Source organism: Halichoeres trimaculatus, unplaced genomic scaffold, assembly GCF_033239565.1.
Source record: "Halichoeres trimaculatus isolate MK-OKI-2021-1 unplaced genomic scaffold, fHalTri1.1 fHalTri1_scaffold_19, whole genome shotgun sequence".
NCBI classification, from domain to species: domain Eukaryota; kingdom Metazoa; phylum Chordata; class Actinopteri; order Labriformes; family Labridae; genus Halichoeres; species Halichoeres trimaculatus.
Genome location: NW_027437197.1, coordinates 15,832,129 through 15,856,199, shown reverse-complemented (window position 1 = coordinate 15,856,199; position 24,071 = coordinate 15,832,129). Strand labels below are relative to the sequence as shown.

General features: G+C 39.5%; 4 protein-coding genes across 6 annotated transcripts; 3 read left to right on the top strand and 1 right to left on the bottom strand.

The window, feature by feature from the left end:
* Positions 1–1,910: 1,910 nt before the first annotated feature.
* dcun1d2a (DCN1, defective in cullin neddylation 1, domain containing 2a) lies at positions 1,911–6,309 on the top strand. 3 transcript variants are annotated; one of them, XM_074695515.1, is made up of 7 exons: positions 1,911–1,977; positions 3,327–3,543; positions 3,660–3,828; positions 4,148–4,278; positions 4,358–4,440; positions 4,580–4,676; positions 4,888–6,305. In XM_074695515.1, the coding sequence occupies exons 1-7, from the start codon at positions 1,975–1,977 to the stop codon at positions 4,965–4,967; spliced, it is 780 nt and encodes a 259-aa protein (XP_074551616.1). In that variant the 5' UTR covers positions 1,911–1,974; the 3' UTR covers positions 4,968–6,305. The 3 variants fall into 3 exon arrangements, with proteins under 3 accessions (XP_074551616.1, XP_074551617.1, XP_074551614.1); XM_074695516.1 differs by lacking the exon at positions 1,911–1,977 and adding an exon at positions 2,842–3,108 and having other exon boundaries at positions 4,888–6,306; XM_074695513.1 differs by lacking the exon at positions 1,911–1,977 and having other exon boundaries at positions 3,183–3,543; positions 4,888–6,309.
* A 1,020-nt stretch (positions 6,310–7,329) lies between these two features.
* On the top strand, positions 7,330–10,557 carry LOC141808799 (growth hormone-regulated TBC protein 1-A-like). Its single transcript, XM_074695512.1, has 8 exons — positions 7,330–7,379; positions 7,811–7,956; positions 8,030–8,188; positions 8,261–8,385; positions 9,364–9,460; positions 9,598–9,770; positions 9,850–10,035; positions 10,184–10,557. The coding sequence occupies exons 1-8, from the start codon at positions 7,330–7,332 to the stop codon at positions 10,283–10,285; spliced, it is 1,038 nt and encodes a 345-aa protein (XP_074551613.1). The 3' UTR covers positions 10,286–10,557.
* A 901-nt stretch (positions 10,558–11,458) lies between these two features.
* lamp1b (lysosomal associated membrane protein 1b) lies at positions 11,459–16,025 on the bottom strand. Its single transcript, XM_074695546.1, has 6 exons — positions 15,665–16,025; positions 14,138–14,319; positions 13,920–14,048; positions 13,674–13,740; positions 13,394–13,561; positions 11,459–13,308 (listed from the first exon to the last, which is right to left on the bottom strand). Exons 1-6 carry the CDS (start codon positions 15,723–15,725, stop codon positions 13,169–13,171), a joined length of 747 nt encoding a protein of 248 aa, XP_074551647.1. The 5' UTR covers positions 15,726–16,025; the 3' UTR covers positions 11,459–13,168.
* A 1,639-nt stretch (positions 16,026–17,664) lies between these two features.
* Positions 17,665–24,060, top strand: LOC141808821 (T-cell surface glycoprotein CD3 zeta chain-like). The gene is made up of 7 exons (XM_074695547.1): positions 17,665–17,785; positions 21,599–21,693; positions 22,945–22,980; positions 23,090–23,113; positions 23,197–23,256; positions 23,338–23,370; positions 23,889–24,060. The coding sequence occupies exons 1-7, from the start codon at positions 17,776–17,778 to the stop codon at positions 23,952–23,954; spliced, it is 324 nt and encodes a 107-aa protein (XP_074551648.1). The 5' UTR covers positions 17,665–17,775; the 3' UTR covers positions 23,955–24,060.
* The last annotated feature ends 11 nt before the right edge of the window (positions 24,061–24,071 follow it).

The window sequence follows — 24,071 nt, the reverse complement described above, 5'->3', positions numbered from 1 at the left end:
ACTTACTCCAGCATGTGTTACAACCTGAACAAAGGACCACTGTGTGTTTGACATCACCTCATGAGGTCTGGTATTCTTGCAGAGGTTTAAATTGGTGCCATATACAGTCAACAAATATGGGAACTTTGCATTAAAGTTAGAGAACTCTGACTCAAAAATTCAGAGTGTTGGAGGAGCTGAAGCAAAAAGTGTTACAACCATACCTGGCCTTTCCTACAGAAAGTTTTCCCCCTGTATAAATGTTAGCTTGCATCTTGCACCCTGAAGGTCTACTATAGACTGAAATTTAAATGTTAAATTCAAGCCTTTTCATTCTGAAACAAAAAAGAGGAAGGCTGACATCAACAGATACTCTATCAGCAACAGGGCTGTGTGTGTGTTTCACACTTGTTGAAGGGTGTATTCATTCTTTTCACATGAGATAAAGTTCAGCTGAGCCCGGGTCAGCCCAAAAAGTTGTCTTTAGAGAGTACTATTCTTTTATGTAATGCAAGTGTGTTAACTGCTTCAATTCAATCCCATTTTCTTTATTTGTACACTAAGGGACAGAGGCTGCAGACAAAAATTAGCTTCAAGCTTACTCTGGTACAAATCACCAATGGTAATATTTATGTTCAATAATGCACACATACGTATACATGTGTGTATTTCACACATCAACATACTTCTATTATAGCAGAGATCTCACCGGAACATTCATTTGCCCTCTGGCTGGATTAACCTCTCAGGGGGCAAAAGAGGCCCCTTTAACCCCGTGACCCACATATTCTAGCTGAGCGTGCACTTATTCTACCTCTGAATTCTGCCCAATAAAATCTAAGTAACATCTGATGAAACCTGTCAAAGTGAACATGTGCTTGCACCTCTTTTTTTGTAGCATCTTTATTTTTGTACGGCACTTTGTAGACTGTTCCCTTGCATCAAGTCACAGCCTGCTGTGCAAAGAGTTCATTATGAATGACAGCTTGTGCTGATCAAACTCAGGTTGTAGTTAAAAGCCTGCCAGACAATGGTGAGAGCTACGGATTTTTTCAAAACATTTGTTCATCTAAACACTGGGAAAGCTAGTCGGTTCACCGTCATGTTGTTGAAAGAAATCTTTTAAATTTTTTGCTTTTCACCAATTTCTTTTTTTCTTTTTTCTTTTTTTTTTTGCTTTAATGATGCAGTTTCAAATAGTAAGACACTCTATGAAGTCCAGTTGCCTTGTCTCCAGAAAAAAAACATGACCTGGATGAATGAAAATCTATATGGGTGTAGTAAAACAAAAGAAAAAGTACTGGTTTAGAAACTACTAAGAATAAAATAAAAATAAAAAGATAAATAAAATAATAATAATAATAATAATAATAATAATAATAATAATAATAACAATAATAATAATAATAATACCCAAAAACCTACTAAATTACAGTATATTTGAGATAATGTAGTCATTTTCCTACCCAGCTTTTGAGAATCTCAGCCCCTCTGCATTTTGGTATTGGTATTTACACTGCAATAAAGTTTTTGTTTTGTTTTGTTTTTTCAAAGCAAGATTCTTCTTATGGTTCTGGATAAATTAATACCATCTGTCGACTGTGCATCTGTATATAACTAGGCCAGTAGGTGGTGTGAAAAGTACATTAACAGGTGCAGTTTTACAGTTTCTTTAAGCTGTTTTATTAGCTAGAATTTCTACAAAAAGAAAAAAAAGCTAGTGATAAGGTTTTATTGTAGAAAGTATTTGCAGTTTTAAGAGTTTTCCTGTTTTAAATGATAATGCAAAATGCATTTATTTTAAATAGCAACTCACATGAAAATATACAATAGTGATTTTATACTGATAAAAAATCCTGGATTGAATTAAAAATCATGTCTTTCTGTAAACCTCATACTTTCATTGAAACCTCTGATAACTGCATGGCTGATTTCGCGCATGCGTACAATGAACGACAGTCGGGCTCCCAAACTGGTTAAACAGCGGGTGTGAAAATGGTAGGTAACCAAAATAAACACAAACCCATGCAGTGTCTTTAGTGCCATTAGTGCTTAGATTGAGGATTGCTGCTGTGTTATTAAAGCACATGCTTTGTCGTGTTTTTTTGAGCCTATAATGGTCATTTCTTGTGTTCGCTGCTGTTCCAGGGAAGGTCAGTTGATATTTTGAGAGCAGCTAGCTAGCTACACGTCCCTTTTTGGTAGTCTGTAACTTCGGCAGTGAGTAGGTCAGCAGTTCGGTCTCATAGGCAGACACACACAGGGGCGTTTAGGTTTAATTCTTACACAGTTATAACCAAAATGTTAAGATATTTCATTGATACTATTCTCTGATAAATGTCAGTGATACATTCTGGCTAACTTAGCTTACGTTAGCTTGTAGAAGTAGAAGCTGGTGGTTTGTTGACATGCTAACCCTATGCTACCCACAGTCATCCGTGCTGTTGAGGTACATGTCTAATTTCATGTGAGTGTTATTGACAATAATCGGTGAGGATTGGTGCAGTCATTGTGGACTCCAAGAGTTACAGTCTCCGGTTTCAGGAAATGCTCTTCTGTCAAGTGTCTGTGACGCTGCAGCAGCTGTGAGATGATGGCAGGGTTGTTTGTTTGTTTGTCTTTGATACAGCTGGGTGATATCTCAGGACACTAAAGGATTTTAAAATTACTTGTTCAAAATCATAGACTTCCTATAGATCAGATGTACCAAAGTAAAGATGCAATATTTTGAATTTACTGACTGAAACTTGCCAGTTAAATGTGTGCTAATAGTCCCTATGGCTTAACTTTGTAAGACACAAAGAGAAATAAAACATAACCATGTTGAATAGCTTGTTATAAAAATACATTTTAAGTGATTTCTTTCCCTTATTTTTAATATTGGCAATTATTTTTGGGCAGGAGTGCTTGTGTTACTCTCCAGACTTGTTGCACCTCGAGGTCCAGTTGGTGGCATCCCATTGCCCTGCTCATGTTACATCTATGACTGTAGTTATCTGAGGGGCCCCATTCGGGTACAGCATGTGCTCTGACAATCCATAACATCCCCTTCAGAAAAGCCCATGTTGCTTTTGGACAGGACATAATTACCGGCTCTGCGTCTTGGCTCACCAACTTCAGTGTGTGTTTGTGAGTGTGGCAGACTAACCTTTTGAAATGTGTGTCAGAGTGTTTCTGAGTGTCTCCCTGTCGTTCCCGTCCCTCTCTCTGTTGCCTGAATGCCTGTAGATGTGTGTGTCTCGCTCTGTGTTTTTGTTTGTGTTTCAGTCTGTGTTTGTGTGTTGTTGTCTGTGCTCCCTGCTCTGATTGGGCCTGTGTCTGACAGCCCCTGTCCTGTACTTACGCAGCATAAGCTGAAGTCTTCGCAGAGGGACAAGGTACGACAGTTCATGTCCTTCACACAGGCTGGGGAAAAAACAGCTGTGTACTGCCTCACGCAGAATGATTGGAAACTAGAAGTTGCTACGGACAACTACTTTCAGAATCCAGATCTGTACTGTAAGGAATCCATGAAAACATCAGTAGACCGGAAACGGCTGGAGCAGCTCTACAATCGCTACAAAGGTGAGTGCATTATGGTGTCACCAGATTTCTGTCACAAAAGATACGTTTGTTTCATGAAAGACTGTATGCTGCTTGATTGCGAAAGCTGTCAGATAAACAGTTTATTCCTTTAACAGATCCTCAGGATGAGAATAAAATCGGTATCGATGGGATCCAGCAGTTTTGTGATGACCTCTCGCTGGATCCGGCCAGCATCACGGTGCTGGTCGTAGCCTGGAAGTTTCGGGCAGCCACTCAGTGCGAGTTTACCAAGAAGGAGTTTCTTGAGGGAATGACCGAGCTGGGGTGAGTGTTGACATCAACAGGGTGTGACATGCTCCCAAAGTGGGACACAAACACTGAGCCTGAGGTGTCTTTGCATGGTGGGTCTATTCGTGTAGCTCCAGAGAGGAAAGGCTGTCTATATTTAGACTCACTCAACCACAGCTTGAGTATTCAGTGTCTTCATGGGTGGGTGGAAGTGCTTTGAGCTTCACGTGTCAAAGTTAACTTTAGCTGATTAGTCATCACTGTTTAGTATGTTGTGTTACAGCTAGTTTAAGTATTTTTGTGTTCAATCAGTTTGTTTTGTCCTTGATTCCCTAATTGTTTTTATGTATTGAAGGTGTGACAGTCCAGAGAAGCTGAAGGCTCTGTTGCCACGATTAGAGCAGGAACTCAAAGACAGTGGAAAGTTTAAGGACTTCTACCAGTTCACCTTCAACTTTGCCAAAAATCCTGGACAAAAGGGTCTTGGTAAGAAGACTGAATGACAACAAGAGCTTCCCAAATACAAATCCTCTGTTGGATTAATGTGATTTTTCTTTGAGTCTAGACCTGGAGATGGCTGTAGCCTACTGGAACCTGGTTCTGTCAGGGCGATTTAAGTTCCTCGATCTCTGGAATAGATTTCTTTTGGTGAGCGTAAGATTTAAATATATCAGCTATAGTCTAGTAGCTTACACCATGGCAGAAATTGCGTCACCTTTTATCCAGAAATGTAAGACTAACTTTTTGTGAAGTATACAACATGTTCATCCACTCTTCTCCATTTCAGGAACACCATAAACGATCCATCCCAAAGGACACTTGGAACCTATTGTTGGACTTTGGTAACATGATTGCAGACGACATGTCAAACTATGATGAAGAAGGTGAGTTTGGATAAATAATGTTAGTTCACATTGTGCATCACATGGATTCAGACAGACAACAGACAAAAATAAAAACTTCCATTTCCAGTGTGCTGCCCCTCCACTTGTTGGAAAGTCTGTTGTCCGTTTTATTTAGTCTGAATTCATATGGATGCAGCATATAAAGCTTTACAGCTGTGACAGTAACGATATCCTCTCCTTTCTCACTCAGGAGCGTGGCCCGTCCTTATAGATGATTTTGTGGAATTTGCTCGACCGATTGTAACAGGATCAAAACGTAAAACTCTCTAAATCAAAGCTCGCCTCTGGAAATCCAGAACGTCGTTTCTTTTACAGTGACTTCATAGTTTTTTTTAAGACTTGTACAAAAAAAGTGAAAATTGTAGAGCAAACAGAAGCACTTGAAACTGTCAGGAAAGCACCTATTGGGGAGCTGAGTAAAAACTACCAGAGCTTCTGGCCACGTGTTATTGACCTCATGCGACTGAGGCGCTGCGTGGACACGGCCAGATTCAGCTCCGCCCCTGCTGCTGGACTCTCAGTGTCCTGGACGCCCCCTCTGCTCTGCTCCAGGTGGGGCTCTACCTGTCAGGCCCTGTGAGCAGGAAGGACACGGCACTGCAAGGAGGCTCACTGGCTGTGTGTTCTCTAAGGGGACTGGAGAGGAGGACGCTGAGTGTTGTAGGATTCTTCCTAGTCAGCTTTGCTTTGTTTCTGAAGCTCTGAGTGACTGTGCAAAGATCCCATGTCTTACTCTCACTTTGGGACAGAGTGCTCTCTACACCAGCACCAACACAACTGTTGCAGTTTTTACTGTACATACTGTATCTATTGGGACAGTTTACAGAGACAGCTATATGAAGAATAATATAAATATGTTCAATTTATAAATGCAAAAGAGGATTCTTTTATGTACAGTAAATGCTACGATCTCTCTCGGGATGCCTCAATATTGTGGATGATATGCTGTTGGTTTAATTATTAGGTGGACGTGTCGAGTCATGGAGTTGTGAGCTTCTTATTGAAAGCATGTTTAACACATTTTGCATCACCTCAGGCTGATTCACATTCTCACTACAGGAAAAGCTGTGCTGGCTCCAATAAGTGATGTTAATGGAACTCATTTGTCCTGTTGATCTTGGTCTGAGTGGGTCTTAAATCTTAAAGTCACCACGTCCGGTCTTGTCAATAATACACCTCTGTTTTGCTTTCTTTCCCACTGTGAGGGAGAGTTTAACTTTGAAAAGGTGATCATTCTGAGGGATGAGAAAAGTGACGCTTCAGCAGCATTTACATGAAGAAATAACAGACCATTAGGATTGCATGGCACATATGTGTGCGTCACAGCGGTGCAGAGCTCAGCTCAGAAACCAGGACACTAAAGAGAGCGACAACAGGACAACAAAGTAAGCCTTAAGAATAAATATCTGTTCAATATTTATGTTTCTGTTCAAGCCCATGTGTCCAGTGTTACTGACGGTAGTGAACATTTGAATATATTGTTGATACACCATGTGAGTAGCCTAAGTATATTGTTCATTTCAGAAAGATGAATAAAGCATGAGTTTTTTTCATAATCTGACATGTAAATGTTTCTTTTGTTGTTAATAACAGACACTGACATCCCATCGTCACATTATAACTAAATGTTGGGCTTCTCTTTGAAAGTAATGAAACTAGCTCAGAGATAACAGGTTTTGGTAAAAATGAGACATTAATTGGCTAATGTTTCCCTTGTGCACATCTTTATCTGTAGATATGTTTATAGTCCTCATAAAGTCACTTCCTGCAGCTTTAAGCTCCAGTACGGTCTGATTTTTGAGCTGCAGATGATTTCATCATCAGATCAGATTTTCTGATGGATGGGATTTTTAAGGGTGAACTACTAAACGAAGAGCACACAGAGCTCACAGGACTGCAGGTTTAGGAGATCAACACTTTGAAGGTTTGAGTTTCATGTGATCTGTTGTAAATAAAAAAACACATTGATTATGATCTTTTAAAGCATCAAGTTATCAGGATGGAGATTTCATAAAGGAAAGTGTAATGTGATATTAATGCACTGTGTTACCTAAGGTCAGGGTTATCAATTTTTTTAAGTTGGCTGCAATCTCCAGCCTCACAGCTAGATGCCACCAAACTTTACACTGAGATGGATTCAGTCCCTCTACACACTCCTGGCATCCTGCAGCGTGGACTTGTTGTAAAATACCTACAGCACATAAAGTCACAGAGGAGGACTTTGCACTCATTGCTTCAAGTCTGGTAAAGATATAAAATTTACTGACTGGTTAAAAAAGGGAAAGAAGAGTTTTTGTCTCTGCTGGTCCACCTGTTACACACTACCTGTTCAGTTCAGAGCATGAATTAGGAAGGGGATATAGCAGCAAACCTTGCTTTTTCTCTTCCTCTGTTTGTTTGGTATGCAAATAAAGCTCTTACCTGTCTACCTGTGGATGTTACCTGGGTGTTACTGAAACGGGCCCCTCCCCTCAGTGGACACTGTAAGGTGAGACAGTTGAAACTCAGTCTGCTTTGTTATTTACTTTGACAGCAGTCAGCTCCTTTACTACTCTAACAAATGAAGAGAGCTTCTTAGTGCAGGTTCTTCATAGTGTAGGTGGACGAATTTATCTGCAGAGACAGCCGGGAAATGGAAGTTACCGGAAAAGCTGCGCAGACTCTTAGTAATGACAGTGAAAGGTGAGCCCTACATGAATGTGTGTCGATTATACTTGTTTAAAGTTATGGACTGCTCTTTCTCCCTTAACCACTTGTTACTTCTCCCAGTGTGTTTCCTCTTTGTATGTGTATGATTCACAGAACAGTAAAAGCTACAAAGCTCAGCAAAAATATGATGTTCTTTGAGAATTTTGTGTTAGTGACATTTCTAGGAGCATTTTACTAACTTATTTTTCATCAGTCATTTAGCTCCTTGGCGTAATCCTTCTTGAAGTAACTTAAAACTGACTCATCATCCAGCAGAGGCATTTGATCTCGCCAAAAGAAATCCAATCCCCTGGTGGTTGTTGAGTCTCTCATCATGAAACATGGGAAAGAAAGAAAGACAGACAGGATGAGGAGGAGAGCAGCTGCCTTTGTCTCACTCTGTGTATGAAATGTTTCCCCTGCAGGATCGACCCCTACGGCTTTGAGAGACGTCATGATTTTGAATCCTACAAAGAGATGATGAATGAGTATGTAGCTGTCCTAGACAGGAGATCCATGAGGTGGTCCAAGCTCCTTCAGGAGAAACCACATGTAGAGAAGAATGTGACAGGTACAACTCTGTGAAGCAGCTGTTCTCTTTTGGTTTGTTCATGTCATGTCTTTCTAAAATCTCTTTTTAAAAGTGAAAAGGTACGTGCGTAAAGGTGTGCCAAATGAGCACCGAGCCAGGATTTGGATGGCAGCAAGTGGAGCTCAGAAACAAATGGAGGGTAACCCTGGTTACTACCAGTCTCTGCTGGCCATGGAGCATGACACCACTCTGAAGGAAACCATCCGCACAGGTGCACCACGAGACTTAGACATACACCTGTGTGTCTATATCATGACACTAATCCTGCGATGTTTTCTGACAGACATGCACAGGACCTTTCCTGATAACGTCCTCTTTAAGAGCAAAGCAGAGCCGAGCCTGCAGAGAGCTCTGTTCAATGTGCTGCTGGCCTACGGACACCATAACAAGGCTGTGGGTTACTGCCAGGTGAAGCAAACATCTCTGCTCACTTCACATAACCTCTGTTTGTCTTAAGAACAGGACCGGCTTGTACCTCAGCTATTTGAATACATGGATTTACATGGACAGGATTTAAACCAAATCATGCTCCCAGGAGTTTGAACTGCAACGTCACGTATCCCTGTTGGTTGTGTTAGGGGGTGGTACTATGAGGAGTGGATGTGGTACAGCTTAAACCTCTTCTTCCCTGACACCCCTGGTACCAGGAACTGCCACGCATCGAAACTACATTCATCATCTCATTCATCAATGAGCCAGTCTGCCATGCTTAATTCTACACAAGTGGCAACTCAGAAACTTAACCATAACCTCATACATACCTTAACCTTGCAGCCAAATGAACACTTGCGTTTGAGAGACACAACTCAAAATTTTGTCTCGCCTTTGCTGTTTTTGAGTAGAAACTTAATTTACCGTGATACTTTGCAAACAATTTCCAGCTTCATCAACCACTTATTGTCATCTCCTGGGTCACCATTAGTGTGAGTGGCACAAAGGCAGTCTCCAGGACTTGGTTCTAGTTTATTTGTCAATATTTTAAATTTGCCTATATAATTATTCAACAGTCAAGATGAATATGAACCAACAAGTTCCTCTGCGTCTGATGGGTCACAACATGAGCAATGCTCTCCTCCCGCCTCTTTAGGCCTCTGTGCACATCTTAAAACGGGATTTTTATTATAAAGGGAAGTATTTTTTTTACACAAGGAGAGAAACTTTACACTTCTGGTGAAATCTCACAAGTGTTACCTTGATTGTGATACCAAGATAATGCAGAGCTTTCAATTTCAGAGATAAACTTTGTTTATTCTGAGCATGTCAGGAGCCTCAAAAAGGGGCTCAGTGAAGAACAGGCCAAGCTATGGAAAGGTTTACTGAGAAGTGAGTTAGAAGTTAGGAGCCTGTGCCAAAGACTCTTCATAAGACTGTCTCTGTTTAATCCAGGGTATGAACTTCATCGCTGGCTACCTCATCATCATCACCAAAGATGAAGAGAACTCTTTCTGGCTCATGGATGCATTGCTGGGCAGAATGCTCCCAGGTACAGAGCCAGGATCATGTGACGTGTCACGAGTCAATAACCAATAAAAACAGCCAGAGCACAGGTCTCAAACTTGTAGGAGCATTGTACTTGAAATGCAAAAAGCAGCAAAGCTCATCAACTTCCTGTGTTTTCAGACTATTACAGTCCCGCCATGTTGGGCCTGAGGACTGATCAGGAGGTCCTCGGGGAGCTGGTGAAGTCTAAAGCTCCTGCAGTGGGGCAGCTCATGGCCCAGTTTCCAGGCATATGGACGCTGGTAGTGTCTCGCTGGTTCATCTGCCTCTACATCGATATTCTCCCAATTGAGGTGAGGAGATGTTTGTGCAAATGAGTGACACAGGTGAGATTTGTGCAGTTGAAATAACTTTGGTCTCTTGTTCCTGCAGACAGTTCTGCGGGTCTGGGATTGTCTTTTCTACGAAGGCTCTAAGGTTCTGTTCCGTGTTGCTCTGACGCTCATCATTCACCACCAGCCGGAGATCCTGAGAGCTCGCTCTTTGATCGACGTGTGTGAGTGCTTCAAACACATCACTGGGGGAAGTTTCACTCTGGACTGTCACACCTTCATGCAGGTGAGATGGAAATATTCTTCTGAGTGGGAGATTTGTGAAATTAGAGTCAACAGATGTTAGTTTGTCAAGCTGTGCGTCATATCTCCAGACATGCTGTTGTTGTTGTTCAATCTGTTAGATGACTTTTTTTCTTTCTTGTTTTTTACAGAAAATCTTCACAGAACCAGGAAGCCTTTCTATGACAACAATCGATAAACTGAGAGAGAAATGCAGACAGCGAATACTGGAGGAGGAATCTCGAGGGCCATGATCTTTTATCCAGAGTGAGAATAAACTCCGAACGATCAGGAAAGATTACCTTTTACCAAAGTTACATCACTGCTTCATTTTATTTGCTTCTTTTATATTTTCTATAACAAATCAGCTGACAGAAAATATTTATAAAGGGTGTGCTGCAGCCTCTGAGCTGTCAAAGCTGGTACTTTGTGAAAACCTTACAAATCTGTCATATTTTTATTTATGTGCACTTTAGTTCTTTTTTTTTTGCAGAAGTAGAATGAGAGAGAGGAAATTAGTGTTGTTGCTGGGGAGAATAAAGGAATTTATGTTGTTTACACTGAGACACTGCTGAACAGACGTTTCTATTGATGAAGTCACACTGTGGTCGTAATTGACTGAGGCTTTGTTTCACCTGTTGTTGTTGTTAAATGAAACACAATAAGTGGCCTAATGTTCATCCAGATAAAGGTGAGGGTAAGTTGAACTCATGATGTAAGATTATATCCTAAAACTGTTCACCCGGGACCCAAAGCTGAGGCTTAGAGGTCTAAAATCCTTCAAGTGCTGAGTCACTGTGAATAATATTATATAATGTTTATTAATAATGTGCAATGAATTACAAATAAAAGAACAGCTTTAGATCTATAGTCTGAGTATCCTACAGCCATGGGCATTTTGTAAACACTGCTTCCTCATTACTTTATTATGGCACAGAATTACTGGTTCTGGATGTTCTTGATCATTTATTTGACACTTACTTCCTAATCCCTTTGTTTTGATCCTAATTTAGTCGTTTTGTATTTCTTCTACATTTGTATCTTGTTGTGTATAAATTTACGTGACTCCATGTGCCTGAGGACAAATGTAACGGCTTACCCCAACACAGCTAAAGAAAAACTGTAGCAGCAACCAAAGCAGCTCACATACTTGGTATCTTTTTAAATGCCTGTGTTTGAACAGTGTTTTGAGCTTTCCCTTAAGTCGTCTAAGGAGAGTGTTTACAAGTCAAAGACTAAATCTGCATATATTAAAAAAATACCCTCAAACAAGCAGGACATATCTACTTTCTTGAGATTCTTCTATCTTGTACTGTGATTGATAAAAGCAGTAGTAGTTGGAGTGAATCTAAGGCACAGCACCTTTATGAAGTCGTCCAAGCAAACAAACCCAAACAGGAACAGGTCGGGCTGCTGATATGGAGGCAAAACAAAGTCAAACATCACCGTTCATTCACTTTATTGACCTCTCCTTTAGAAAACAGTTCAAACAAACACATTAAAAGCGTATTAAATCACTACATGGATATTTGGATGAGAGGGGGGACATAAAAAAACAAAGGTCTGCATTTCTCCTCTTTATCAATTAACATATTATATTCATGGTAGTAACAGTAACAGTAACAGTACATGAAGGCTGTGTGAGACACAAACTGACCCGGATGTGATGGCACACGATGTGAGTCAGTGATGAGTGAGTGAGTACCTTTGTGGTATTGGCTTTACTTGGATCCCAGCTCTGTCACAGCGGGAAGGCACTGATGAACACTGACCAGAGCGTTTTGGCCACTTCAATCATTATTTGGGGCTGCTTCTCAAACTTTAGTGCAACTTCTTTCACTTCAGCGATCAAACCCCCAAGTGGCAACATACTCAGAAAGAAAAAAAAACACTAACAAAACCACACAGTGGATTTAACACTTCAACATTACTCACTCTGACCTGAGCACCCCTTCCCTACCATACTTTGTTTTTTCCTGTCGCATGTGCACACGACAAGACATTGTAACAGCAAATTCCTTAAGAGTGGTAAATACTCAACAAAAGTTTAAGATGAGCAGCACTTTACTGTCAGACTATGAAACACCAGCCACTAGGTTTAGCTTAGCATTAAGACTTGAAACAGGGGGAACAGGTAGCCTAGCTATCTGCTGAGACTCACTGCTAAACACAAACATCTTTTCAATCTGTGCAAACAGTTACGTGTAAAAACAACACACTGATATGTTGTCTGTCAATTTTTTGTGGTGCATGTTTGTGCTCTTTTTTATCATTGTGCAGAGAGAGCCGAGTTGTTCCCGCTTGTGTCAAATCTTTGTGCAAACCTTTGCTAACCTCCAGCTGCAGCCTCACTTCATCCAACATGAGAACTCTACTCACCCTGTTTTCAACCCTAGGCAGGACAGCAAAAAATATTTCTTTTTTAAAGTGAAAAAGGAAAAAAACTACTACACTTTTAGCCTTCATACAAACTGTGTTGAGTACCTGCACAGCTGAGCAAAGAGAAGAAATCATCATCAAACCCTTTTGATTAAATACACCCTGAAGTCATCTTAACTACCGAGAAGACTCATTGAATTTCCCTGTTAGAATAAGGTTACTGTTTAAAGTCTGTTCCCTAAAATCCTTTTTGCTAAATTCTGAATGATCCTGAACTCTATAAAAACTCTTTATCAGCCTGGAATATTCCCTTTACATAACAAACCTTAATCAGAGCAAGACCACTAAAAAGGTTTCCCAAAAAGCGGAGAGAACAATAAGAAAAGCTACAGAAGTAATTCCCTCAAATCCCGTAATCCCTCAAAGTTCCTTTCACAGAAATCATAAATAGTTACAAGGACTCGCACAGACCCTCTGATCAACATTCAATCCCTGCCTCGCTCAGTATCATTATTTCATTATGTCACTGCAAGCTCCAAACAAAGTCCCTCTTTTTGAACTGAAGGAGTGGGTCAATTCAGAACCTTCACAGAGTGATAGTGACTAGTGTTACTGATGAGGGCGAAGAACAGCACACACAGAGGCAGGGGGTGGAGGATGGAGAGATAGAGGGGAGAAAGGGTGGAGTGTTAAGTCTCAGAGGACAGGGTTAATCTGGGGGGGTAGCGCTCTGGCCTCTGTGAACTTTTGAGTGGACCTCAGATGGTTTGGTAGCCAGCGTGGCTTCTCTTCCTGCCGATGAGATACGCCAGGAGCACGATGAGGACGAGGGCTGCTAAAGCTGCTCCGACTATGATGGGGATCAACATGTCGTCTTCGTCTAACTGGCACTCCTCAGCTTTAAAAGAGACAGAAGAGAGGAATCGTTAGAACAAGAAAAGAGAGGATTTGTTATATTTTGTGCTACTTGTCAAAGCTTTTACCTGCTCCAAACTGACCCCCGTTGAGGCCAAACGGCTGCACCTGCAGCTGGAAGGTGTTAATGGACAAATCCTGGGTGACATCCAGGGTCTGTTCCTCACGGCACATGTAGGAGAAGCCAAAAGTGCCGTGCAGGTAGTCCAAGCTGTTGTTGTGGCCTGAGAAGGGCTCTTCAAAAAAGGAAAGCACAGAAAGTGATCATTGAGGCAAGAGCAGGCTCCTGAATGCTCTACAAAGACTACAAGCAGCTATGATACACACTTGGAGTTAATGTGCACTCACCTTTCATGTCCGGCCAGTTAGCAGACAGAGACACTTCATTCAGGTGGTACTTATTGGATGTAGTATTCTAGAGAAAACAGCAGCAACATGTCAAGCCATTAACTCAGCAGTACAGCATGTTTACCTTAAAGAAACAGTCGCCATCTAGTGGCCTTTTCTGGGAGAACATGTGAAAACAAAAGCAAGCAAGAATACAAACATCACAGAGGTTTATATGCAAATGGTTATGAAACAAAAATAACTTACCAGGGTGAAGAAGAAAGTGAGGACGGTCTTATCAGCGTCAGTTGAGAGCTTCAAGGAGGCGCTGTCTGCCTCACATGACCCAGAGGTCTTTGTCATATTGGGCTGAAGATTCACAACCTCCTGCAGAGTCTGTAAACAAATAAAGCGACACTATTCAATCAAGCTCCTGTGACCACACTTTGAGCTCCAGTAGTATGCATGTGTTTGTGTTTAAGCACCTTATTCAGTGAGGCGGAGCTGAAGGAGACATTGAGCTGGAGACCCATGGAGGCCCGTAAACAGGTAGTACCATTAGTGCCAGCAACCAGGTAGTCTCCTCTGTCAGGTCTTCCGGGCTCTTTGTGTGGGGAAGCAGTGGTTGGCGGAGCGACTGTAGCAAAACCCTGGTGCAGGAGAGCAGCTGCAAGAAAAAAAACACCAATGAGTCTTTGATTACGAATACAGAATATATCTGATAATGGAATATTGATGAGGTTACTTCAGATTATTATTCATTTTGATTTTCGGTTTGAGAAGCTTCCAGTTGGTTGATGAAACAGGCTGAACACATTGATGTTTCAGAGACCACAGAAGAGGATTGTTTATTTCTGCACTGTCATTTTTAATACCCTTTATCTCTGCCATGTAGTGTGATGAAGCAATTTCCTGCACACAGCCACAGCAGCCGTTATTAATAATATTTTCAGTGGCAAAGTTTACAGTGAGTGGAAAATTTCTCAGTCAAAAAACAACTTGCGTATTCTCCGCATTATCTCTTTAATATGTCTGGAAGCCAGTAAATTTTAAATTTGCTGACAGAACATGGTGTACAAACTTAAACTCCAAATCATGATTCCTGGGATTTGACATTCAAGTAAAAACTGACTTCTTCTCCACAATCTTTTTAGTCTTTCTTTGTTTTTGCAATATGATATACAAGATAATAAAAGCATGATATCATGCCACTTAAACTTATTGTACCGATATCTGCTGAGTCACAGCATCCATCAATCCACCAATAAGTGTCTGTTCCTGGTTGTTTTTGCTTTTTACACATTCACACCTACAAACATCTTTCAAAAAATACACAGTGTTTATTTTTGCCCCGGTTTACTTTCCTTTTTTGTTTAGTTTACTTGGTCGTCCTTAAATTTCCTCTCTTCCTGTTGCTTGGTACAGTGTGAGGTTTACTTATGCCAGTGTCAGATTTCTATCCCTGGCTGTGTTTGCAAATACTCTGCTGAGAAAGCTATACGTTAACATAGGTTTGCAGACTCAGGTAAAGCCGATATATTTCATAATAGTATTGATAGAAAAGGCTGTTTTGTGCACTAATTTATTGACAAACTTAAATTAGTACACCTTCCTGGCTATAAAACATAATTTCAGTGTTATTCATATTTTTCTTTCGTGTCACAGTTGCTTTCGTTGAAATTAATGCTAACAAGACTTGAAAGTTGACCCTTTGCTCCTGATCGATAAGTGTTAACTGAGATTGAAGCTAACTTGCTAACTTTTGAGAGCTAAAATCAACCAACCACCGCCTAAAGTAACAATTGTAGCATTTTAAATTCGCTTGAGTCAATACAGACAACCAACAGATACACTTTTATTGACTATATGCAGAGATATTAAAGAATCCTATGTTTTAGCTGGCTAGTTTGGCGCAGTTTAGTTTGGAGAGTGACCTTCGTATTAGGCAACGGTATTGATTAGTCCGCCAGGTAAACTGCTGTAAATGTTCAGTAAATTGAGCTCATACTCACCTAAAATCAGCTGCAAGGTGACTCCCAGGCACACTGACTGGACTCCGCAGGTCTGTGTCATGTTTACGGGTTTTTTTCAGCTGTTGTTCAGCTCGTCAGGGCGAAATCTCAGGCTATGTTGTGCTAGCTGTGCTAACTTTAGCGTCACAACAAACAGGAAGAGAAAATAAATAAAAAGGCTGATTTGTCAAGATGAAAATTATTCCTTCAAGTTAAAAGGACAAACAGATGTTTCTAGTTCTTATTTCAAGTCCTTTAAACCCCGTAAAGGATTCCTTCGAGGTGAATTTAGCTCGCCTTGTGACACTTTATCGTCGATGCACGGACTGACATCAGGATCATGTGACCAACGATTTAAGAAACACCCAGGAGGTCACGTGACGAAACAGCAGCTCGAGAGAACAGGCGAGTGTTGCAGACAAATCGGCGCGAGACGAGAGAGGAACCGTCGATTTGGTCATTTTTGGATTTTAACCTTAATTTATAACAATGCTGATATTCACATATGTTACAAAATCTAATAATAGAATTAGAAACGGTTGTAAAAAAATAGTCAATTAAGCTAAATAAAAAAAAAACCTTAAAGCTCAAACATTTTAACTATGTACACTTCCAAAACAAATTATTAAAAGCAGCGTCAAAAATTAAGTTTTACATTTGAGCCCGATTATAACAGTAAAATGCTGTCAGAGCATTCATACATCTATGTGCAAGGTTTTAATGTCACATAAACTCAAAATAATCCGAGGTATAGAAGCCCTAAATAGTAATAATTAAAAACGGTCTTTGTTTATCAAAGCAATCGATTAATCTATCGATCATTCATACAATAGTAAAAATAGTGATAAAAATAAAAAGTTTAAAAATTTTAAAAATACACTACGTACACTTCCACAAATTGTACTGATTATACTGATTTTTTATTTTTATTATTTGATAACCTGAGAAACTTTTTTTCTTGGGTTAATGAGAAAAATGTGTTGGAATATTGAGGAAAAAACTGAGGAAATAACATCTATTTAATCACGACCTTCTTTGGCTTTCACTAAGGACCTTTGCTTGTAACAGACATGATTTGTGGTATAAGCATATGCTCATATGCAAAGGATCTGTGCCTCACATGATGACGATAACCACTTCATTGGTTCTCCAGCAAGGCCCAGGAGTTTGTATGTCTTTGTCTAATTAAAGGTCTCAAAGGTCAGAGCTCAGTCAGAGGTCTCTAAACATTTTGCACCTCAGTGACAAATTTAAGTCCCCTCTTTGCAGCCTCTCTTATTCGCCTGCTGGTTCAATAGCTTCCGTCAGTGTCACAGATCACTGTGATTATGCAACTCCAGGGGGAAAGACATTCTTTGAAAAGCTGCAGAGGTCTTGTGTCTGTAACCCTTTCCTTCACACAGGACAACATTCACATCTGAGTATCACAGGTTGCAACATATTGACCTTTTAAACCAACAGTTAAACAGGACGGAACCAGAATGTAACGTCAGATCAATTCCCCTGCAGATAAGATCATCAACAGAGACACATTTTCCTATGAATCAGATTCTTACTCACTGCTTTAGTCTATTGTAACACAATCAGATGCAGAAACAAAGTCTTTCAGCAAGTAGCTGGAAAAAATAATTTCTGACTCATATCTAAAGGTGTTATGTTAAAATATTCTGAGGCCTCCAATGATCACCTGATGCAAAGATGAAGAGTGTTTTTTTATTTCATAAATAAGAAAAGCTCCAGAAATTACTAAACCTTTGGGCTGATTGCAAAACACATGACACCAGCCAAATGCCATGGCGGAAATAAATCCCAATGTTTGGCACATGAACCCAATGTTTCAGCAGACTTCGGAGGAAATCTGTGAGCATCACGAGCAGCATAAGCAAAGAGGTTGACTGTGGGTGCCAAAAGTTTGTAAGATGCTTTTAGGTGTGAGCAACCAATCTCTGAGTCCACCTCATCTTCCTGCTGTCAGTTCAGACACTTCCTCTGATCAGAACGAGGAGGAGGAGGAGAGATGAAGAGTGAGGCAAGTAGAGACAGAGACACAGAGGACGAGAAGGAAACAGATAAAAGAAGTCACCTCAGACGAAGAGGAAAGGAGGAGAGACATGGAGGGAGGTGAGTGATAAAAATAGAAAAACTATTTTAAACTGAGTTTGATGAAGAATTATAGAAAGGGTTATCAGGTTTTTGCATGTTTGATGATGGACAGAGTCATTTAAGAGACTGATGTTTCACTTTATTCTTCAAACTAAACTGTTAAAATAAGTTCTGGTTTTAAACCCTGATGTGGAGATCTTTCGATGTTTTCAGAAAAAGATTCTTTTTCAAACCTGCGTTATCTGCTTGCTCACTTTTTGGAGGATTTAAGATCACCTGGTGATTCACCTGTTGGATTTTCTGCATTGAAAAAATACAAACTTCCTTAGCATGTTTACCAAAACTGAATGAAGACTGACCCAAGCCATGCATAAACTGGGCATTCATCTAGAACAATGTAGAACTACACTTTTCTGACTAACTGTAAATGTGTGTGCGCATATATTCAAGATATTTGCAGCATATGCGTTTTTGTATCACCTTAACTATGTTAGCGTGACTGTTTGCATGTTACTGACAATTTACTGGATGATTTACCTGCAAAATCTGTATAAAATAAGACAATGGAGGAGAAATAAAAGTGGGGCGAGGGGGAATATTCTTCTCATTTAGCATGAGCAGAGTTTTGTGGTTTTGTGCTCATGAAGGAAACTTAGAGACATTTTCCACACAATAAGACACAATAAGCAAATAGAGTTCAGAGAGGTGGAAACATGAATGAACGAGCTGAGTTTGCAGAAAAAGAGGCCAAATGATCGTCTGATGAACAGCATGCACATATTTGCCTTTAGGTTAACATATTAATGCAAAAACATCCTCCTACCTGTAAGAAGTTCAAATTACCACGTTTTTTCCTGCATCTGATGTTGTATTGAAGGGGAATAAAATAAATCTAAAATAATCTTCAAAGTCTCATCATAAGATGAAGAGAAAGTGTAAAAGCAGGCCCGAATAGATAATCTTAAAGAAGGTGGACCCCTGCTGTTTGTTTTCTTCAGCTAAGTCAGTAAATGAAATATTAAAACCTTCAAAGTATTTTTGCTTATCACCAAACTGACTTCATTTCTTTGCTGCAGGCTGTTTTTTTTACTCTATGACAGTTTGACATTAGGATGAAATTATACCTTCATGTTCTGTAAATCAATATTCACCTAGAGAAGTGATGAGACATGATGGGTTTAAAATGCTCAGAAACAAATCTACAGATGGAAACTTTTTATTTTGTATGACCTGACAATTAAACTCCACTCTGCTCAGCTGAAGAATGGTAGAGTGTGTTTTGGGACATTTCTCGAAGGTTTAGGGTCGACCTTTGAGTCTTTGAACACATCATCGGCTTGTAATAACTATTAACACAAAGGGGGAATTGTCTGAGCTTGAAGGAAACCTGTTCATTTACTTTTTTTTCAGAGTTTAGATCAGATCAAAACTTTTGCCACAAAGTTCAGCCAGGAGCAGCTCAGCTCACAGAGAACAACACAGACACACCGAGCCAGAAACAAAAGCTCTCTCTTTCTCTCTCTCTCTCTCTCTCTCACACACACACACACACACACACACACACACACACACACACACACACACACACACACACACACACACACACACACACACACACACGTCAGATCTCAGTCAGTTTAATCCAAGTTTGTGCTGCTTTATGGAAGATAAAACAGCTGCTGCTCGTAGCTTCACGCTTTGAGGACTGAAGAGTTTTACCAAATCACCTAAAAAAGTTGCTTCAATTTTTTTTTGCAAGTTTAGGGGAAAAAAATCAGGCAGAATTTTATGCAGAGGTTGTGTTAGTTGATCATTTAATTCAGCCTAGCTTCAGGTATAGTTAGCACAGCTGCACAGGTCTAGTCGCTAATTTTAGCTTTTATCATACAGACAAGAGCATTGCACCAATTTAGCCCTGTGGGTGGAATGCACATTTGCATTAAACCATTTATACAACTAATTTAAAGTGTGTACTGCAAAAACTAAAATCAAAGCTTGTGTGTGTGTTTTATTTCAGTGAAAGACTTTTTATTAGACTTGATATGGGCTGCATTCACCTGACGGGTCCAGATAAATGCCTTATTTCAGATATTAAACGACAGATATGAAGCCTTAATTGCTCATGGAGAGAAGGAAAACTGCCATTGGGTTGAAAAATATAAACATGCCTGTATTCCAAGGGACTTAACAAATTTGCCATTTTTCAGGACTTTTCAGCAGAATTTGGCTCATATTAACTCTAATAAGACAGTTTTGACTTAAAGTCAGACACAAACACTCACTTAGATTTCAGTTTTTGTAGTGCGATATGTTGTTGGCACTTGGTGTTATAAAACATGACATATAAGTGAGAAAAAACTGAACACATTGATATAAAAATGTGTGAAAACTGGAGCTTTATCTGAAGAACTTTGTAGTGGGAAACTGTTTCTATCACTCAGCTTCAGTTATGGCACAATTCTCCTTTCTGAAGTTTAAAAATAATCTAAGCTCAGAACATTTTCCGTCCCCGTTCAGCCTGACACGATGGCTGAATTTTCACAACATGCGACCTCTGTTCCAACCGCACAGAGAGAGATAAACGAGTTCAGCCCAACCTCAAAGCCCCTCACACAGACAGGAACACACGTACAGACACACACACATAGTGTGTTCTGGTGTGCAAATATGTCCTCACTTATTTCCTGTTTGTAGTGTCGCTCAGAGCCTCACTATCTGCTGCTTTTTCTACCCCATGTTACTAAATGGACATCCTGTAACATATTCATACACACACAGAGAAACACACACTGTGATGCCTCTGACCTACTTTGGTTGTTTCTACACTTCATTACCAATGAGAAAATCAGATACTATGACATAAAGTGAGGTCATAACAAAGCTGCTGAAGTAAGAATCAGATCATTAAAAGATGTTTCTCTGAGTGGAATCGTGGCTACATCAAAGACCAAGAAACAGAAGAAATGTTTTATTTGCTTGATTTTATTTCAAGTTTAAGTTCTTTCTAAAAATGTTTTTACTTTAAGGGATAAAACATGCTGTTGGGGCATTGAAATCAGAATTGCTTTTTGTTTTAATTTGAAAACTTCAGAAGAGTTTTGATCAGAGGTCTGCAGCCTTTACAGGAGCCATTTTGACACAGCTCACCTGGATTAAAGTCATAAATCTACTTTATCTGTGCAGTAAAGACAACCTGTGTATAAACTGGATACATAGTTAAAATCTAGGAACTAGTTATCTAAATGATGTTTTTTTTTTGTTTGTTTTTTGTTTTTTTTTATCTTTGATTAACTTGAAAAAAATTCAGAAAGTTTTAAAATTTCAAAACTTTGCAAGATTTAATAAAAAGAAATAAATCGTAAACTCTCCACAATTTTAACATTTTGGGAAACTTCAAAACTTTGGAAAATTTTGAAATTTATAAAACTACAAATTCACAAAACATTTTTGAAAGAATACTTGAATTTGATAACACATATTGATAGTATTTCTCTTCATTTTTTGTTGTTTATCATATCAAGCATGCGTGCCAAACTAACAAGTTGGCAGTAAGATGAATAGGAGGAGTTGTAGGAGGTGAAGTTTAGCTGTGCCAGGCTTTATTGCAAGATGTGATGTATATTTCTTTCAAAACACTGTTAATGTACGATTTTATCTAGAGTCAATGTCTTAAAGCATCAATGCCCTCTGTAAGAAAAATAGAAATTAATTATTACAGTGATAATTTTTAAAGCTACAAGTAGCCACTACAGAAAAGTCCAAGAGCCGCATCAGGCTCCAGAGCCGCAGGTTGCAGACCCTTGGTTTAGATGTTACATTTTTCTTCTGCAGGGGATTTCTTCAGAGATCCAACTGTGTGCTACATTCTGGATGGGGTCCTGGTTGTTTATGCCATCATCGCTACGGCGTTATTCTTCAGAGAGAAGGTGAGACACAGTGAAGGAAGTGCAGAGACATCAGACGCTGTTTGTTTCAACACAGGGGCGTCCACAGACCTTTTGAAAGTCATGGGTCAAAGAAAAAGAAAAAAGGCACACACAGCACGCTCTCGCCAAAGACGAGGGCACTAAGCTCTGTGTATTTTGGAGAGCATTTTGGCCCTCAAGAGGTCACTTTAGGGCATGTTTTGGCCCCTAAGTGGGTACTAAAGTGTTCATTTTGGCTCCCAACAAGCCACAGCATTTTGGTGCCAGAGAGGGCACTCCAGTTTGCATTTTGGCTTTAAAGAGGACACCTTAGTGCACATTTAAGCCCCCATGAGGTTACATTAGTGTGTTTTTTGGCTTCCACGAGGGCACTCTGGTGCATTTTCAACATTGGCCCACACCTCTGTCTCTGGCTGATGGTTGTAAGAACAGATTAGGGTCATTCTTTAAATGCGGTGCCTTATGCGTCCCCAGCCTAAATCCAGCTGTATTTTCTGAAAATGATATAATTAAAAAAAACCTTTTTATTTTGAATTAGTGAAATTTCACTAATTATCTGTTAAAAACACAAAGATATAACTCATAAAACTTGAACAGTTTTTTTTTAAAAATACCATTAAAAAAATTAAAAATGTGATATTTTGCCATGTCCCCAGTGCCCTTTCCACTGTTTCGTTCAAGAAAATTGTTTTGTTTTGTTTTTTCCAAAATGGATATTTTTATTCAGCTATAAGGGGTTCTTTATATATTTGATAATTTCATCAGCAAAAAATTATATTTTTGACTAAAATTGCAGTTTAATATTTGTCCCTGGATTTAGTGTCCACCGTGTTATCCTCATAGACTGTATACAGAGTAATTTAGAATAACTAAATTAATTTTAACTTTTAGAATAATTAAACTTTAAAAAATATATTAAATTTAGCAGATTGAGATTGACCTATGCTTTTCATAAAGCTTAGAGTCGTACTTTTAAGAAGAAACATCAAAATAAAATAAAAAAGTTTTTTTTTTTTTACCATTTCTATGACCCAAAAGGCACCGCATTTGAAGAATGACCCATTAGTTAGTGAAAAGTTCTCCTCTGGATCATCTCTTCTACTTAAGTAAACTACCAAATGTCACTTAAGAGTGAGCTACAAGCTATTAACAAGAGAACAAAAGGCCATCCAACATGCTGATCAGGGGAAGTATGATATCACAGCTGCCCCATATGTGTAAAACTCTTGTGTCTTGTGTTGCTCCCTCCAGTTTTCCTGCATCCCACCTGCAGTTGTTGAACAACCTGTAAGTCTCACATCACACTGAATCCTCATGTGCATTCAAAGTTGACATGCGCATTCAAAGCTTATTTCACATCTTTTTGTGTTTGTCTCCCGCTTTGATGAATTGAAAGGAGGAAAACGGTCGTATTTACCAGGTGAGAAAATCCTCACGCAACATGTTTGTTGCTCCTGAAATGCTGAAAGGAAAGTGTTGATTGTCTTTGTGTTCCCATTCCAGGAGCTTGACAGACCAAGGGATGCTGATCCTTACCAGGTGCTTGAACCCACAAAGAGAAAGGTGAGTCTCTGACTGCTTTTTGAGGATCAATCTGCCAACTGCTGTGGCCCTTTAATGATCTTTGTTTCTCTTTGTGTGCAGAAAAAAGCAGCAAAGAAGAAGAAGAAACCACTGGTAAAAGTGAATTTCATTAAGGTTTTTCAGTGATTTAAGTTAAATTTTTAAAATGAGGACACTTTTAGTGACAAAAACAGTGAGCAACCTACAAGTGTGGCAAGTTCAATGATGATTAATCTGGGGCACAGAGAATTTTTTTTTTTAGATATGATTCAATATAAATTTGCAAGATGAATCACAATAATAGGGTCCGTAAAATCATGTCTTGATGTTCCATATCTGACTTCTATTTGGGGCTAATCCGGGCGGATAATCTGTGTCGTTGTGCCTCTATCTTCTTTATATCGAGTATGATTATTTTTTTATGGCAACAGAGTTCAGGATTTTTTAGATGAATGCAGTTGTTTTTTTCTTAATAAGGGATCAGAAGTTATTACGTTTAACAATTTTCACTGTGTTTCTTCTGGTAAACTGATCAGCAAGAGGTGATCTGGAATGAAAACATGCAGGCGTCTCAGGGTGTATAGGAGCTGTTTTCATCAACACAGGTTGAACTTTATCTTTCACCTTTACAGCCACCACCAGCTGAGGAGAGGAATCCAGGTCCCAGTGAGTCTCTGGTCCTCCAAGATTTGGCTTAACCTCTCCCTCCACAATAATGTCCCCACAGCTTCAGCTCTTTGTGTTTTTACCATATTTCATCATCATGCCAAAGTAGCACCCACTGGTGTCTAAATTACCACTTGTTTTCCACATTT